The sequence below is a fragment of the Canis aureus genome, chromosome 38, assembly GCF_053574225.1.
Source record: "Canis aureus isolate CA01 chromosome 38, VMU_Caureus_v.1.0, whole genome shotgun sequence".
NCBI classification, from domain to species: Eukaryota; Metazoa; Chordata; class Mammalia; order Carnivora; family Canidae; genus Canis; species Canis aureus.
The window spans coordinates 17080141-17093702 of record NC_135648.1 but is presented as its reverse complement, the minus strand read 5'-3'; the positions used below and the strand labels follow the sequence as shown (position 1 = coordinate 17093702).

Genomic DNA, 13562 nt, shown 5'->3' with positions numbered 1-13562 from the left:
GTGTTTTGCAAATTTTCCAGACTCCTATTCCATAGCTTGCCTTTTCATTCTATTAGGAGTGTCTTTTGCAGAGCATAAGTTTTTAATTTTAATGAAGTCAAGCTATCAATTTTTCTTTCATGGATTTTACCTTTTGGTACCAAAAAGGTATTGCAAATCCTGAGGCTAACTAGATTTTCTCTTATGTTGTCTTCTAAGAGGTTTATAGTATTATATTTTACATTTAGCTGTATGTTGCATTTTGATTTAATTACTGTAAAAGATAAAAGGTCTGCTTAGATTCATTTTTTTTTTCAATAGCTTTTAGTAGCTCTATAGTTAACACGTAGAGAAAGCTTACAGAATGGGAAGAGAAGCAGGGAAATCATTCCAGAGGCTTTTGAAGTCATTAATGAGCAAGAAGATGAAGGCTTGAATGGAGAACAGCAGTGTATTTTGCATCAGGTTATTGTGTTCCAGATATTTTGAAATTGGAGTCAATAAGCTCTCATGAGGGGATATGTATAGGATTTAGGTAATATGAACAGCCAAGAAAATGCAACATTCTAGGCCTAACTATAAATAATGGGACTATTTATCAAAATAGAGAACACTGAACAAATAATGTATGTTTTCGTGGAGAGGGGATATCATAGAAATAAAATCAGTTTTGACATGCCATATTTGAGGTTTTTATCTAGGTATCCAGTGAGAAATATCAAGTAAAATTGGTTCTATGAATCTGGAAAATAAGAAAGTGGTCAGGGGAAAATATAAATTTGGGAAATATCAGTATATAGGTATCTAGGGCAAAAGTAGCAAGAAAGTGACTGCAGACTCTTAAAAAAAAAAAAAATGTCCTAGAAGCTGAGGATATACCAACACTTAAGAGTTTAGCTGGAAGTGGTGCATCTACAGCCAGATTCTGAAAGACAGCTACTAGAGCACTAAGGAGAAATAGAAGGGAGAGTGGGGTACATATTTTCAAGAAGAAGTGAGCAACTGTGCCAAATTCTGTGGGAAGAATTGAGAAAAATGAAAACTGAGAATTGATTATCACATTTGGCAGTATGAATATTGTTGGTGACTTTCATGGTGACAGATGGGAATGAACATCAGATTGGAAGAGAGTCACAAGGTAATAGAAGGAGTAGCAGTGCAAGCAGCTGCTTCCCACAGCTCTTGCAGGGAGTTCTGGGGTGGTGGTGGTGGTGGTAGTGGTAAGGGGGTCAGATATGGGAGATAAAGTCATTCACAGCTTTGGAAACAAGTAGATTAGGTCTTACTATAGACAAACTCACTAAGAGACAAACTTATTCACATAAAATGTATCACAAGTTACACACACACAAATTGTATTACTTTCCTTTTTTTTTATTCTATTAATTTTCTATTGTTTCTTTTCCTCCCTTACATGATCCCACAAAGTCATATTTCACTTGGCTTTGGAAACAAATGGATTACCAACAGGTGATTTTTTTTTTAGATATGGTATCACTTAGCAACATTCAATGCTTCTGATGTTGTACAGACCATTGATTCTTTTATGCTCCTCTTGACTTTATAATCTCCTGTTAATATATTGTACCTTATCCTCAAAAGTACTTTCTATTTATATATATCTGTCTTTTGCTACACAGTATGTGAAAAGATTGAATGAGATATTTCTGGGACACAAGACCCTAAATATTTGAATATTCTCCTTAAATGGTTTTCTGCCTGCAACCTGGGACATTCTCCAAAGGGATATATATGTGCACCGAGGCCAAGGCTATACAAAGAGATACGTTATTACTAGTAACTGTTTGGTTCCACAGACCCAGAGTTTTCAGTTGTATTCAGGGTTAGAAGTGAGCCTAAGGCCTACATCTAAAATAGATCAAGCAGTATTCTTCATGCTTTCTCTCTAAATTCTTAACCACATCTTGGCCTATGTATCTTTCGATTCTGATTAGGAGGAAGAGAGTCTGAAAAGATCACATCAAAGGGAAAAACCAACAGAAGGAAGCCAGGAGCAAAGAGTTTTGCCTTGTACAAGCTTTTTAAAACTCTAAGGCTCTTAACAATAAGGTTCAGTCAGAGTCCTTAAAGTTTACCAAGTCCATAGCAAACCTCTTTTCCTTTTTGGGAGATGGGTGGTGGCAGTGAAGGAGCTATGTTGCTTTCTCTCGTCAGTACCACCATAAAAATATGAAGTGCCCAAGAATAGGGACTGAATTCTCATTGTTTTCCCCAGTGCCCATTACAGAACTTCTATTGTCTTAATTTTAGTATATTAATAGCCACATATATACTTTATAATTGATTAAAATCTCAAACTTATTTGCCAATTAATTATGATTGTTTTATTTGAAGATGCCTTATAATAATGCATTTTTTATTCTTTTATTTTTTGAAATACAAGGGTATTATTTTGGGAATTGTACATTATTAAGATTTTATGTAAGGGCTTTAAAAATGTTTTCATATATTACATGTTATTGGTATTGGAAAATTGCATCCATAATTTTTTATAGAATTCTTTTTTTTTTTAATTTTTTTTTATTTATTTATGATAGTCACAGAGAGAGAGAGAGAGGCAGAGACACAGGCAGAGGACATCCATAATTTTTTAAAAAAGAAATTTTTTATTTATTTATTTATTTATTTATTTATTTATTTATTTATTTCAGAGAAAGCATGTACACAGGTGGAGAAGGAGCAGAGAGAGGAGATAAGCAGACTCCACGCAGAGCACAGTGCCAGTTCAGGGCTCAGTCTCACAACCTTGAGACTATGACCTGAGCTGAAATCACAAGGAGGACTGAGCCATCCAGGTGCCCCACTTCCATAATTCTTATCAAAAGCTGTTATCAAAAGAAAATTAGATAAAGTCTACACATGAGGCAAAAGAAATCTTTTATCTCTTAAGTCATTGGTAGTTTCCATTGTAGTAATATCCACTTTTTATAACTGATGAATACATTATAATTTTGATACTATATTTCAATGTTTAGTCTCAATATATCTTTATGTTGCTATAAAGCTTACTCATTTCAAGCACATATAGATGTATTTATAAATAAGTTCAAATTTATTTATACTATCAACAGTATAGCATAATTTAAATCTCAATGTTACTTTTTTCTAATAGTCCAACCACTTTGTCAATATAAACACACATGTGTATACGACTTAACTATGGATATTTAGGCTGCACATTGCCAAATGTGGATATTTAAAAATAGATATTTCAGTTAGTATTTTGATGTAAAATATGGTCTTTCAGCTAGAATGTTGGAAATACATATAACTCAAATATTGGCTTATACACATACATACCCACCCCCTATTATTTAGTTTACAAATTCTTTTTTTTAATAAATTTATTTTTTATTGGTATTCAATTTATAGCTTACGAATTCTTAAAAGATGTTTGTATCTACATTAATAAATTCAATGGCCTTTAATTTTGATTCTTGTGTCTTTGGCTAGTTTGACCTTGAATAAAGCACAGAATGAGTTAGGAAATATACCATTTCTTTCCCATTGATTGGAAGAGTTTGTATGATACTGGAACAATCTGTTTTCTCAAAGTTTTGTAGTCATACACTGAAAGCCATTTGTCCCTGATATATCTTTGTGGGAACATTTTTAACCAGTGCGGTACTTGTACAGGATCCTAATAATAGCTTTTATGTCTGTGGTATCTGTAGTTATGACCTGTCTTCCAATCTCAATAGTAGTTATATTTACCTTCTTTCTTTTCTCTTTGTAAATAGCAAGAGAAAACAAATATTATTCAGTAATCAACAATGAAATTCAGATTGCATCAAAGATATGTTGCCTCAAAAGAGGAATAAATGGGGTCAGGGTGGGTGTGTACTGAAGCATTACTTCACTTGGGACCAGTCTCTACTTCTAGTAATTTAAATATGATATTTCATAAAACTATAAGGTGTTATTACTGTTATCAGTACAATTATATCATTTACATATGGAGAGCTTGTCATCCAAACCCAGTGTGGTGCTATACCATGTAAGCCTTTAATGATTTTTAACATGTTTCTAACTTTTATTGTTATTTCTACTTTGGGCCAAGGATTATTTATAAGTGTTTGATTATTTTCCAAACTTTAACTATCTTTCTAGCTATCTCTTATTGATTTCTTCTATGTTTCTACTTTGACCTCAGAACATACTCTATGATTTCAATGTTTTGAAATTCATTGAATCTTGCATTATGTTGCATGTATCAAACATATATTACTTTGTAAGAAATTAATCCAAAACTTAACTTAGTAGCTAAAATAACATTGATCATTTTACAGTTTCTGTGGATCAAGAATCTGGACGTGGGTTAATTGCTATCTTCTGGCTTTGAGTCTCTTCCAATGGGGCAGTAAAGCCCAACTGTGACATCTTGCATAAATACTTTAAAATTTCTAAACCTTAATTTCATCATCTTTAACTTTTTCAATCAAATATTATCAAATATATGCTTTATTAATCAAGTTGGACACTTGCTACATGATTATCACTGTTCTAACCTTGGAGCTATGCAGTTAAGTGAAATATCACCACTACTGCTTATTTAGTGCAAATTATAATATGACTAATAAAATAAAAATACCATGAAAGATGAATAACATAATAGAGGTCAACAAATATTAGTTTTCATATTCTGACTAATTTATAGATATGTGTAATGCTGAGGAAATTTTTAAAGATTTTTTATTTATTAATTAGAGAACTCACTTGAGCAAGCACAAGAGGGGAAAGGGGCACAGAGAGAGAGAGAGAGAGAGAGAGAGAGAGAAGCTCAAGGAGACTGCGAGTTGAATGTGAAACCCAATGCAGGGCTTGATCTCATGACCCTGAGATGATGACCTGAAATCAAGAGTTAGATGCTTAACTGACTGCACCACCCAGGTTCCCCAGTACGGAGGAATATTTTAAGTTTATTGTATTAAGAAAATCTGAGTGTGGTTTTTTTTTTTTTTTTTTTTTTTTGAGTGTGTTTTTTTTTAACATTTATTTGGTTTTCTGTGTAATGAATTTCTGTCCTTTTTGCCATCTACAGTGATCCATAAATCTTTATGATTATATGGAAAAACAATTACTCCCTAAATAGCAAATATATTCATTTATATATATACTATATATAGTGTTTTTATATTAAATTTTAGTAAATTGTTAAGAAATATGACATCATATAAAGCAAAAACTTTGTTCTATGAAAACTTAGGCTAAAGTTCTGTCTCTGTAAATTGAAAAATTTATTCTACTTTTCTGAGCAGCTATTTATTCAATGGTAAAAGAGTGATGGCAAAATGATGATGATGATGATAGTGAAAAAAACATACTTGCTTCAGAGGGTTATTATGAGAATCACTTGAATTAGTATACTTGAAAACAGCCTTGAAAACTGATGAATAATACATATACTATTGTTAGTGAATAAAGGATAATTTATGACACCAATTTAACTATAGTAGTATAATGTTTTAGACAAGCTATACATGCTATATAAATAGAAATACCATAACTTAGATGTCACTTACATTTTGTGCAGTTCTTCCATTACAAGAGATTTATGAGAGGCACCTGGGTGGCCCAGTTGGTAGAGCTTCCAACTCCGGATTTCAGCTCAGGTTGTGATCTCAAGGTCCTGAGATTGAGCCCAGTGTTGGGGTCTGCTTGGTGTGGAGTCTGCTTGAGATTCTCTCTCTTTCCCTCTGTGCCTCCTGCTTGTATGCTCACACACTCACTCTCAAATAAATAAATACATCTTAAAAAAACCCACAAGAGATTTATGAAATTACAGAGTCCTTGTATAAAATACAGTTTGATGACCACCAAACTTACTGAACCAGCCAATGTAACTTTATACTTAACCCAAGGCACCTTCACTTCTTTTCTTACTTTCTAGCTGTCCATGTCATATCCATTATCTGTTGTCTTCTTGTCAAATTAATCATGTGATATTTTATTATTTTCTCTACTGTTTATTAGAATGAGTTCAGCTTTGATATCACTGGAAATAAGTGAAGGAACACTTATAAAATGAACTTTTTGATTATCTGCTGAGCATGCCCTGCTTTTCAGAGCTAAGAACTTCTACTGAAGCTGAGAATTCCTTTTATCTTTCTTCCCTAACGAATTTCTGCGTAGCTTCTACAAATCAATTCATATCTTACCTTCTCTTAATGATCTGTAATCATTCTAATTCATCATGATGTCCCTATTTTCTGAAACCTGTGATATTTATTAGATATTTCTTTGTTATATTACTGGTATTGCTACATAAACTTTGAATTAGTTTTTTATGTGCCTCATTTCTAAGTAAACTGAAATATTGAAAACTATTCACTGATTGTGTGTGTCTGTGTGTATCTAATGATACGTAAATATATATACTTACTTGAAACAATTTGTTGAAAGAGAAGACTGTAGAATTTTTCTTGTCTACCAAGTCATTTGGACATAATCTGGAGCTTGAGCCAGATCCAGTTGTTATTTCCTGCTGTGGAAAAAAAGTTTCAGAAAAGACAGTAGAAATGATGTGCATTAGTTAGTCATATAATAGTAGTCCCTCAGGTGATACAATTTATATTTAGGCAGTAAAAATAAGTGGAGAGTGCTATAATACACCAGTAATACACACTGCTGGGTTTTACATGTCTCCAAAATGATGAGAAAGTTGTGAATTTTTGTTAGCAATTATCACTATAAGTTTTGAAATGTATAGAGTAATTTCTCTTGCTGTCATTTGATGCTCTATTTCCAGCTTTAAAAAACTGTGTAAAAGAGACCAGTCTTGGAACACATTTTTCACAAGAACATACTGGATGTTTCATTGTGGAATAGGGGAAAACACAAAACAAAGTCTAGATATTTCAGGAACAATAATTCACTGAGAGGTGCTACTCATTTGGAACAGTAATTTAATGCCATATATTAATACTTAATATTTGGATATGAAAAGTTATTTGTTAATTGATATCACAATCAGATAATTAATAATATTTTAATGCTTTTTCCTCTGTAGCATCATTTCCTCTCTTTACTATCTTAGTTCAAGCTCTAACCATCTTTCACATGTATTCCTGACATAGTCTTATAACTTGCCTTCCACCTAATCAATCACTTCTACAATATATTCCCCACATTGCTCCAGAATAATCTTTCAAAAGCTGAAATATGATCATTTTACTCCTTTGATAAAAACTTTCTAATAATGTCCTTAACCTAGAAAATAAATTAGAAACTCATTTTAAGGACACTCAAAATACCCTTTACAATGTAACTCCTCTCTTCTCTCCATGTATCTGTTCCCATGTGTTTTTCCCCCCACTTTAAGCTCAATCTATGCTAAACAACAGGTATCTCCTAAATGTGAAAGAACTTTTTGTATTTCTGCGCCTTCTAGGCTTCTTTTTCAGCCTACAGAACTTTTCTCTCCCCACCACTAGAGGAGTACATATTTATAGGGCGATATTTAGTTCAAGAATCACATCTGTCAAGCCTTTTTAAATTCATCAGTGTTCCCAAGTTTCTTACTGCTTACTACTCTGTGGCCCCACGGTACTAGCTCCACATTTTTATCCACATAATAGTGAAATATATTATATTTATCTATGGACTTGTCTGTTAACATACTCTTCACAAGTGGTTCTTCCAGAATAGGAACTATATATTATCTATATTGAGTGCTTAGCTTTTAACATTCATTGCTCAATTGACATACCTCATGTTATAAGTAGAAAGAAAGGTTCAGCTTAAATTTAAATAGCAAAACTGTAGCTCTCAGTGGCAGGAATGAATTTCAGATCTAGGTATACTTTGATCCAAAACTCATAGTCTTCGGAAATGCTGAGATTTAAAAGTCTAGAACCTCAAAATATTAACAATTTTGAAAAAGAAAGCAACTGTTGAGAAAATACAGCAGGGATTATTTACTTTTCTCCATTTCCTTCCTTTATTATTATAGTGCATAGAATGTATGTTCCTGTATACTCTTAATAGTCACAAAAAAAACTGTCCTAATGGGTCTATTTCATGACACGCTTCTGGGGAGTGAGGCCGCAGGTGGGCTCCTGGGGAACGGGAAGTTGAAGAACTCAGTTCTGAGCACCTGTTCTCAGTGTAACCTTCAGAGCTGTGCAAATATAACTAGGCACGCTTTATCAATATCCAGAATCTTAATAAATCACTCAGGTTTGTAAAGTTCATTTTGGAAGATCAGACCATGTCACAGTAAATTTTTTGTGTAGTTGTTTTAATTTGTATACTGTGTCCAGTTTGCTTTTAAAAGTGTTAATAGTCTTTGTAAAGTGATTTGTTTTAAGCACATTAAAGGTTGTTTTGAGTGTTGAAAAAAATGTTCTAATGTTCTAATGACTCATCTCTATTGAAAATATTAATGTATTTCTCTAGTTTTGTTCATTATCTATGTGGCCCTAGAAGGCATCTGAGGTTGAGGCCCTTGCCACAACCTCCCCCAGCTCCCACACTTTTCAGAATCTGCTATGCTACCCCTGCTCTCTCAGTGGCTCCCTCAATGTGACTGGCCTATATGTTCTCCTGTCATAGATCCTGTACAGCAGCCCTCTGGCCTCTTCCTGGGGAAGAGTTCTGGGTTTTATTACTCTGCAGATTTTGTTTCAGGTGAAAGAGTAGGGAAGCTGAGTGATGACCCTAGATAACTACTGGGGTAACTACTGCGGGGTGCAGGCACTGGTTCTGACTGCTGCTGAACATGGATCAGCCCTGAAGTTGTTTGCTCTGCTCCTGAACTCTCTAGAGATGAGCTCAAGTGCAGCCTAAAATCAGAGGCAGAGAAGTATCCGTGAACTGGTGAGCAAATACTTTAGCTATGAGAGGCAGCCACTGCCCAGTGCTAACCATCACTAAATGGAAACTGATGTTTCAGGGAAGCTTGAAAAACATTTTTTTTTTTTAAATGTGAAATCTCCCACTTCTTAACTAGGAACTAATCTCCCCCCCCCAAAAAAAAAAGTTAAATCCTTTGCAAGCCAGATGAAACAAATTTGTGGGTCACCTGCCATTCTACAGCTGCCATTTTGTAAGCTCTCTTATACCAACCCAGGAGGTAGGTGGAGAAAAAAAAAAAGTCACATTCAGAAGGCTATTTTTTACCCATTTTCTAATGCCATACAAAAAAAAAAGAAAAAAAGAAAGAAAAAAGAAAAAAGAAAGCAAGCCAGCCAGCTGGCCTGTAAACCAGAGCTACAAATCCCTTGCAAGGGTATGGAGAAGACTCAACAAATTGCCAGGTTTCACAGTCCCCCGAGAAAGCAGTTTACAGGGTCAATACAGCACCTTACCTCCCGCCTGTGGGTCCCCGGATTTTGAACCAGAAAGACGAACTGATGACAGCTGCGTCCTGGACCCGCAGCCACCTGGCTTTCTAATGAAGCACTAATGGCTTTTCTGTCATTTCCCAGCCTTCCCCTCAACCTTTGAGCCTGAGGTCTCGTTAAAGACCAGGCTCGGAAAACCATGGTGTGCAGGCAGCACGAATGCAATCTTTTCCACTAGTTCTTCCCGTTCGGGCCCGGTGAACCCAGGCCGGCTCCACTCTGGCCCTCCAAACGTCACTGCAGTCCGAGGGACCTCGGGGGCCGACAAGAACGGTTTGCGGGCTGCGGGGGCCACGCTCGCGACACACCTGGCCCCAGCCCCGCAGCTGCTGGGGGGGAAGCTCGCATTTCGGAAGGGACCCTCAGCCTTGAGCCCGCCTCGCTGTCCTGGGATATGCCTTCCGGAGAGCTAGGCCGCAGGAAGGGCCACAGCCTCGGCCTCCCTGGGGCGGTTACCGACCCGGGCTTCTGTGCCCTTGGGCCGCGACCCCGCGCGAGCTCCGGGGCGGCCGCCTCCATCCCTCCCACGATGCCCTGCGCGGTGCACCTGCCGGAGCCGCTGCTCTCCGCGCGGAGGGAGCTGCACCCAGGGATGCCCGGGGGGGGGGGGGGTCCCTCTAACTGTGCATTCCTGTGAGTGTAAGAGACGGAGGGAGGGAGGAAAGGAGGGATGAAGGAGGGCAGGAATACAAAATGCCAGGTACGGGATCCCTCCCTGGGTGGCTCAGCGGTTTACGCCGCCCTCACCCCGGGGCGTGATCCTGGAGACCCGGGATCGAGGCCCACCTCGGGCTCCCTGCATGGGGCCTGCTTCTCCCCCTGCCTGGGTCTGGGCCTCTCTCTCTCTGTGCCTCATTAATAAATAAATAAATAAATAAAATCTTAAAAAAAAAAAAAAGCCAGTTAATGAAGTTCCTTAAATTAGTGCATCCTCTGTAAATGGAAAGATTTTTAAAGACAACAGTGGCTGAAGAGGGGATACATACAGTCTACGTTACTTTACTCTCTCGCTCTCTCGCGGGCTCGCCTTTGCCCCCTAATCGATACAGTGTCACTTCCCTGCGTTGTCCTGATCAAACTCATTCATTTGGGGAATATAAACATTAGTGAAAGGGAATAAAGGGAAAGGAGAGAAAATGAGTGAAAATATCAGTGAGGATGACAAAACATGAGAGACGCCTAACTCTGGGAAATGAACAAGGGGAAGTGGAAAGGGAGGTGGGCGGGAGGTTGGGGTGACTGGGTGACGGGCACTGAGGGGGGCGCTTGATGGGATGAGCACTGGGTGTTATGCTATATTTTGGCAAATTGAACTCCAATAAAAAAACAAAACAAAAGAAAACAAAAGCAGTCACAGGGCTAGTCTTGGTCTCAAGAGATCTTGTAGCTCCCACTGTATAAGGAAGCTGATCCAGTCGGTGCGAGGAGGAGACAGTACACTGATTATACCAATAGCTCGACATGCACTGAAAGCCTTTGGGAACTTCCAGCCCCAGAGAACCTTTAGCTGAGTGCAGCACATGAGGGAGCCAGAGGAAACAACGGGGTGTAGGGGAGGTGGGGGGGCAAATCTAAAATCATGATAGAACAACAACAACGACAACAAATAGTGTTTTAAGCCATAGAGTTTGAGATGGCTTGTAGCTCAGCAAAATATGGCTGAAACAGTTACCTTAATTTTGATGCTTAAGGCAAATCAACAATTCAATACATCAAATATTGTATTGAAGATTGTATGATTGTGAGAAATACTGTCTTATTGATGACTTTAAAACTTTAACTTGTTTCTTCTCTATGCTTTCCCATTCTGTTCTCAGTCAACCAGGCCCTTACTCCTTTTTTCTCTAATGGTAGAGCAAGATAAACTATTTTACATTTCAGTGCAAAGATATCATAGCCTAGCCTTAGGATGAAAAGTATATTCGAAAAGACTGTGGATGGAGAGTAGGGAGGTGTATGACTTCTCTGAGCCTGACTCCCAGGGCATATAACTTTTCCTGCCTATGCATAGACTTCCCAACTTCTCCCTTAGTTTTTAGCTCAAGACTTTGATACTAGAAATTCAAGATCTGATAACCAAATTATTTATAAACCAGATGCCATTGCCACTCAACTGATTCCGCTTTGTTTTCTTCTCTATCCATTCCCTCACCAGAATATAGAGGTCATGTTTTCCTGGTGATCTTACAGTGCAGAGCTTCACAGGGTAAGTCCTTTAATGGTCAGCGCAACAAATGCTCAGTGGGCAACAGGAATCCAGCCCACTCAAGTGGGGAGGGTAGTAAAGGAGGGAAGAGAATGACATTTGTTAACTTTTCACAAGCATTGTTATAACCATATTTATTAATGTTTTACGATTCAAAGCACTGTGGCTGAAAAGTAACTCTTTATATGGTACCAGCTAGTAATGTTGGTTTGAGAATTCAAACAGATGTTTTGCTTGAAAACATTGTTGGAACTTTGCGCATAACAATTACTCAGCTATAGCTGGCTTAAATCTTTATAGATGGCATTGCCTTTTCCCACAATAAGTTGCCTCACCCAAGATCACAGCACTTCCCCAAGGGTACCCTTAAGTAATGAATGATCAATTCTGGAGGACAAAGGCCCAGTGTCCTTTCCTTAATTTAGTACAACTCTCAAGGATCATCCTCACTCTAGATATCTTACTACAATGGATTTCAACCTTTCCATCCACCCAAACAGATTTGTGCCTTCCATCCATTTTGGAAAATTCTCAAGGATTGTGTTTTTTAATACTTTCCCCTTTTGTACTGTCCATATATGCTTTTTCCCTCCTTCTTATTGTTACTAGACAAAGAACTGAATCCAAACTCTGGTTCAGCTGCTTACTACTTAAAAATTAGCCCTGGAATGACAACTGATAGTGATGGTGGAAAAGGAAAGATTCCTTTATTCGGGAAGCTGGCAATTTGGGACGATGGTGGAATAACATTTTAAAGACCATCTTCCCCATCCAGGCCAAGCCAGAATGTTTTAAAGGAGATGGCATGGGAAAGGAAGGGGGAGTAAGTGTAGCAGAAGCAGGTGCCCAGGCTATAGTTGTATGTCGGTGTGACCCTGAACAGACTTGTTGGCATCAGCCACAGTTGTTTCTGAATGTAGTCAGGCTTTATCTTCTGAGAAAATTTGGTTCTTCACTCCTCAAGGTCAGTGGTCTGCAAATCTCAAGGAAAATCGATTCTGCTACAGATCATGGGACTTTGTCAGCAAACCTGGAGTACATAAACTTGAAGTAATTAACCCTTAAGATCGATTGGAGTGCTGTTACAATATTGGAGTGTACTCTGATCTTCATGTATGATTTTTTCTTTTATTTTCTTATACTTTTTAATACTGCCTGCGTGTATTTTTTTTTTCAAATTTTCTTCCAGTTAGTCTGTGGCTGTATTTAATGCGTTTTTTTGTTCCATTCTTTGATATATTAACCAAATAATTGTATTTTTACTTAAATTTTTAAAAATATTTTATTTATTTATTAATGACAGAGAGAGAGGAGAGACCCAGGCAGAGGGAGAAGCAGGCTCAGCATATGGAGCCCGATGTGGGACTTGATCTTGGGACTCTGGGGTCATGCCCTGAGCCGAAGGCAGATGCTCAACTGCTGAGCCACCCGGGCATCCTTACTTACAGATTTCTCATTTTTTCAAAGTATTTGGTCAATTTTGATAATAACTTGCTCCATCATATATTCAATAATGTCTTTTGTTTTTAAACATATTTAAGATACCCTCATATATGTTGTATTTTATGTTAACATTATTTTTAGAATAGAGTCTATAGATATATCTTCAGTGTCTCTGCTTTGTGGTTAGTAATTTATTTATTATAATTTTTTATTGTCAGCCTCTATTCCTTGAAATACTATCAATGAGAAGTCTTTGAGACTTAGATCCAAAGAAGATTTTCGTTGATTATGTTAGGTACCTAAGAGCAATTTAGGATGACATAAACTATTGGTTTTGAGTGCTTATGGGCCACATGGACAGGCTGGTTTCTGACTCCCATTCAAAACTAGTGCAAGTTTGTAGGAGCTCTCAAAGGAAACATTTTCCCTTTATATCTCTCCTAGAGCCAGAGATGAAGAGTGAATTTCTTTTATCATATTTCTGTGGGAGTAGAGAGTGATTCTAATTCCCCACTTAATGATCTAGAGGCTGACTGATGATTAAAGGTCTTGGCTTTGTATACTGGTCA

The 13562-nt window shown here is 37.2% G+C and overlaps 1 protein-coding gene across 50 annotated transcripts in view; it reads right to left on the bottom strand.

Moving 5' to 3' along the window:
* Positions 1-9842, bottom strand: part of LOC144307378 (uncharacterized) — a 132765-nt gene extending 122923 nt beyond the window's left edge. For 33 of the 50 annotated variants that reach the window (XR_013374268.1, XM_077887143.1, XM_077887179.1 and 30 more), the window contains exons 1-2: positions 9309-9842; positions 6383-6484 (exon numbers count right to left, since the gene is read on the bottom strand). Coding sequence is in view for 33 of the 50 variants with exons in the window: in XM_077887143.1 (XP_077743269.1) it covers positions 6383-6484; positions 9309-9485 (279 nt within the window). In the remaining 17 variants the exon portion in view is untranslated. Of the gene's footprint in view, positions 1-5522; positions 5750-6382; positions 6485-9308 lie in introns of all 50 variants that reach the window. The other 17 variants (XR_013374266.1, XR_013374267.1, XM_077887183.1 and 14 more) reach the window with 6 other exon arrangements.
* Between the last annotated feature and the right edge of the window lie 3720 nt (positions 9843-13562).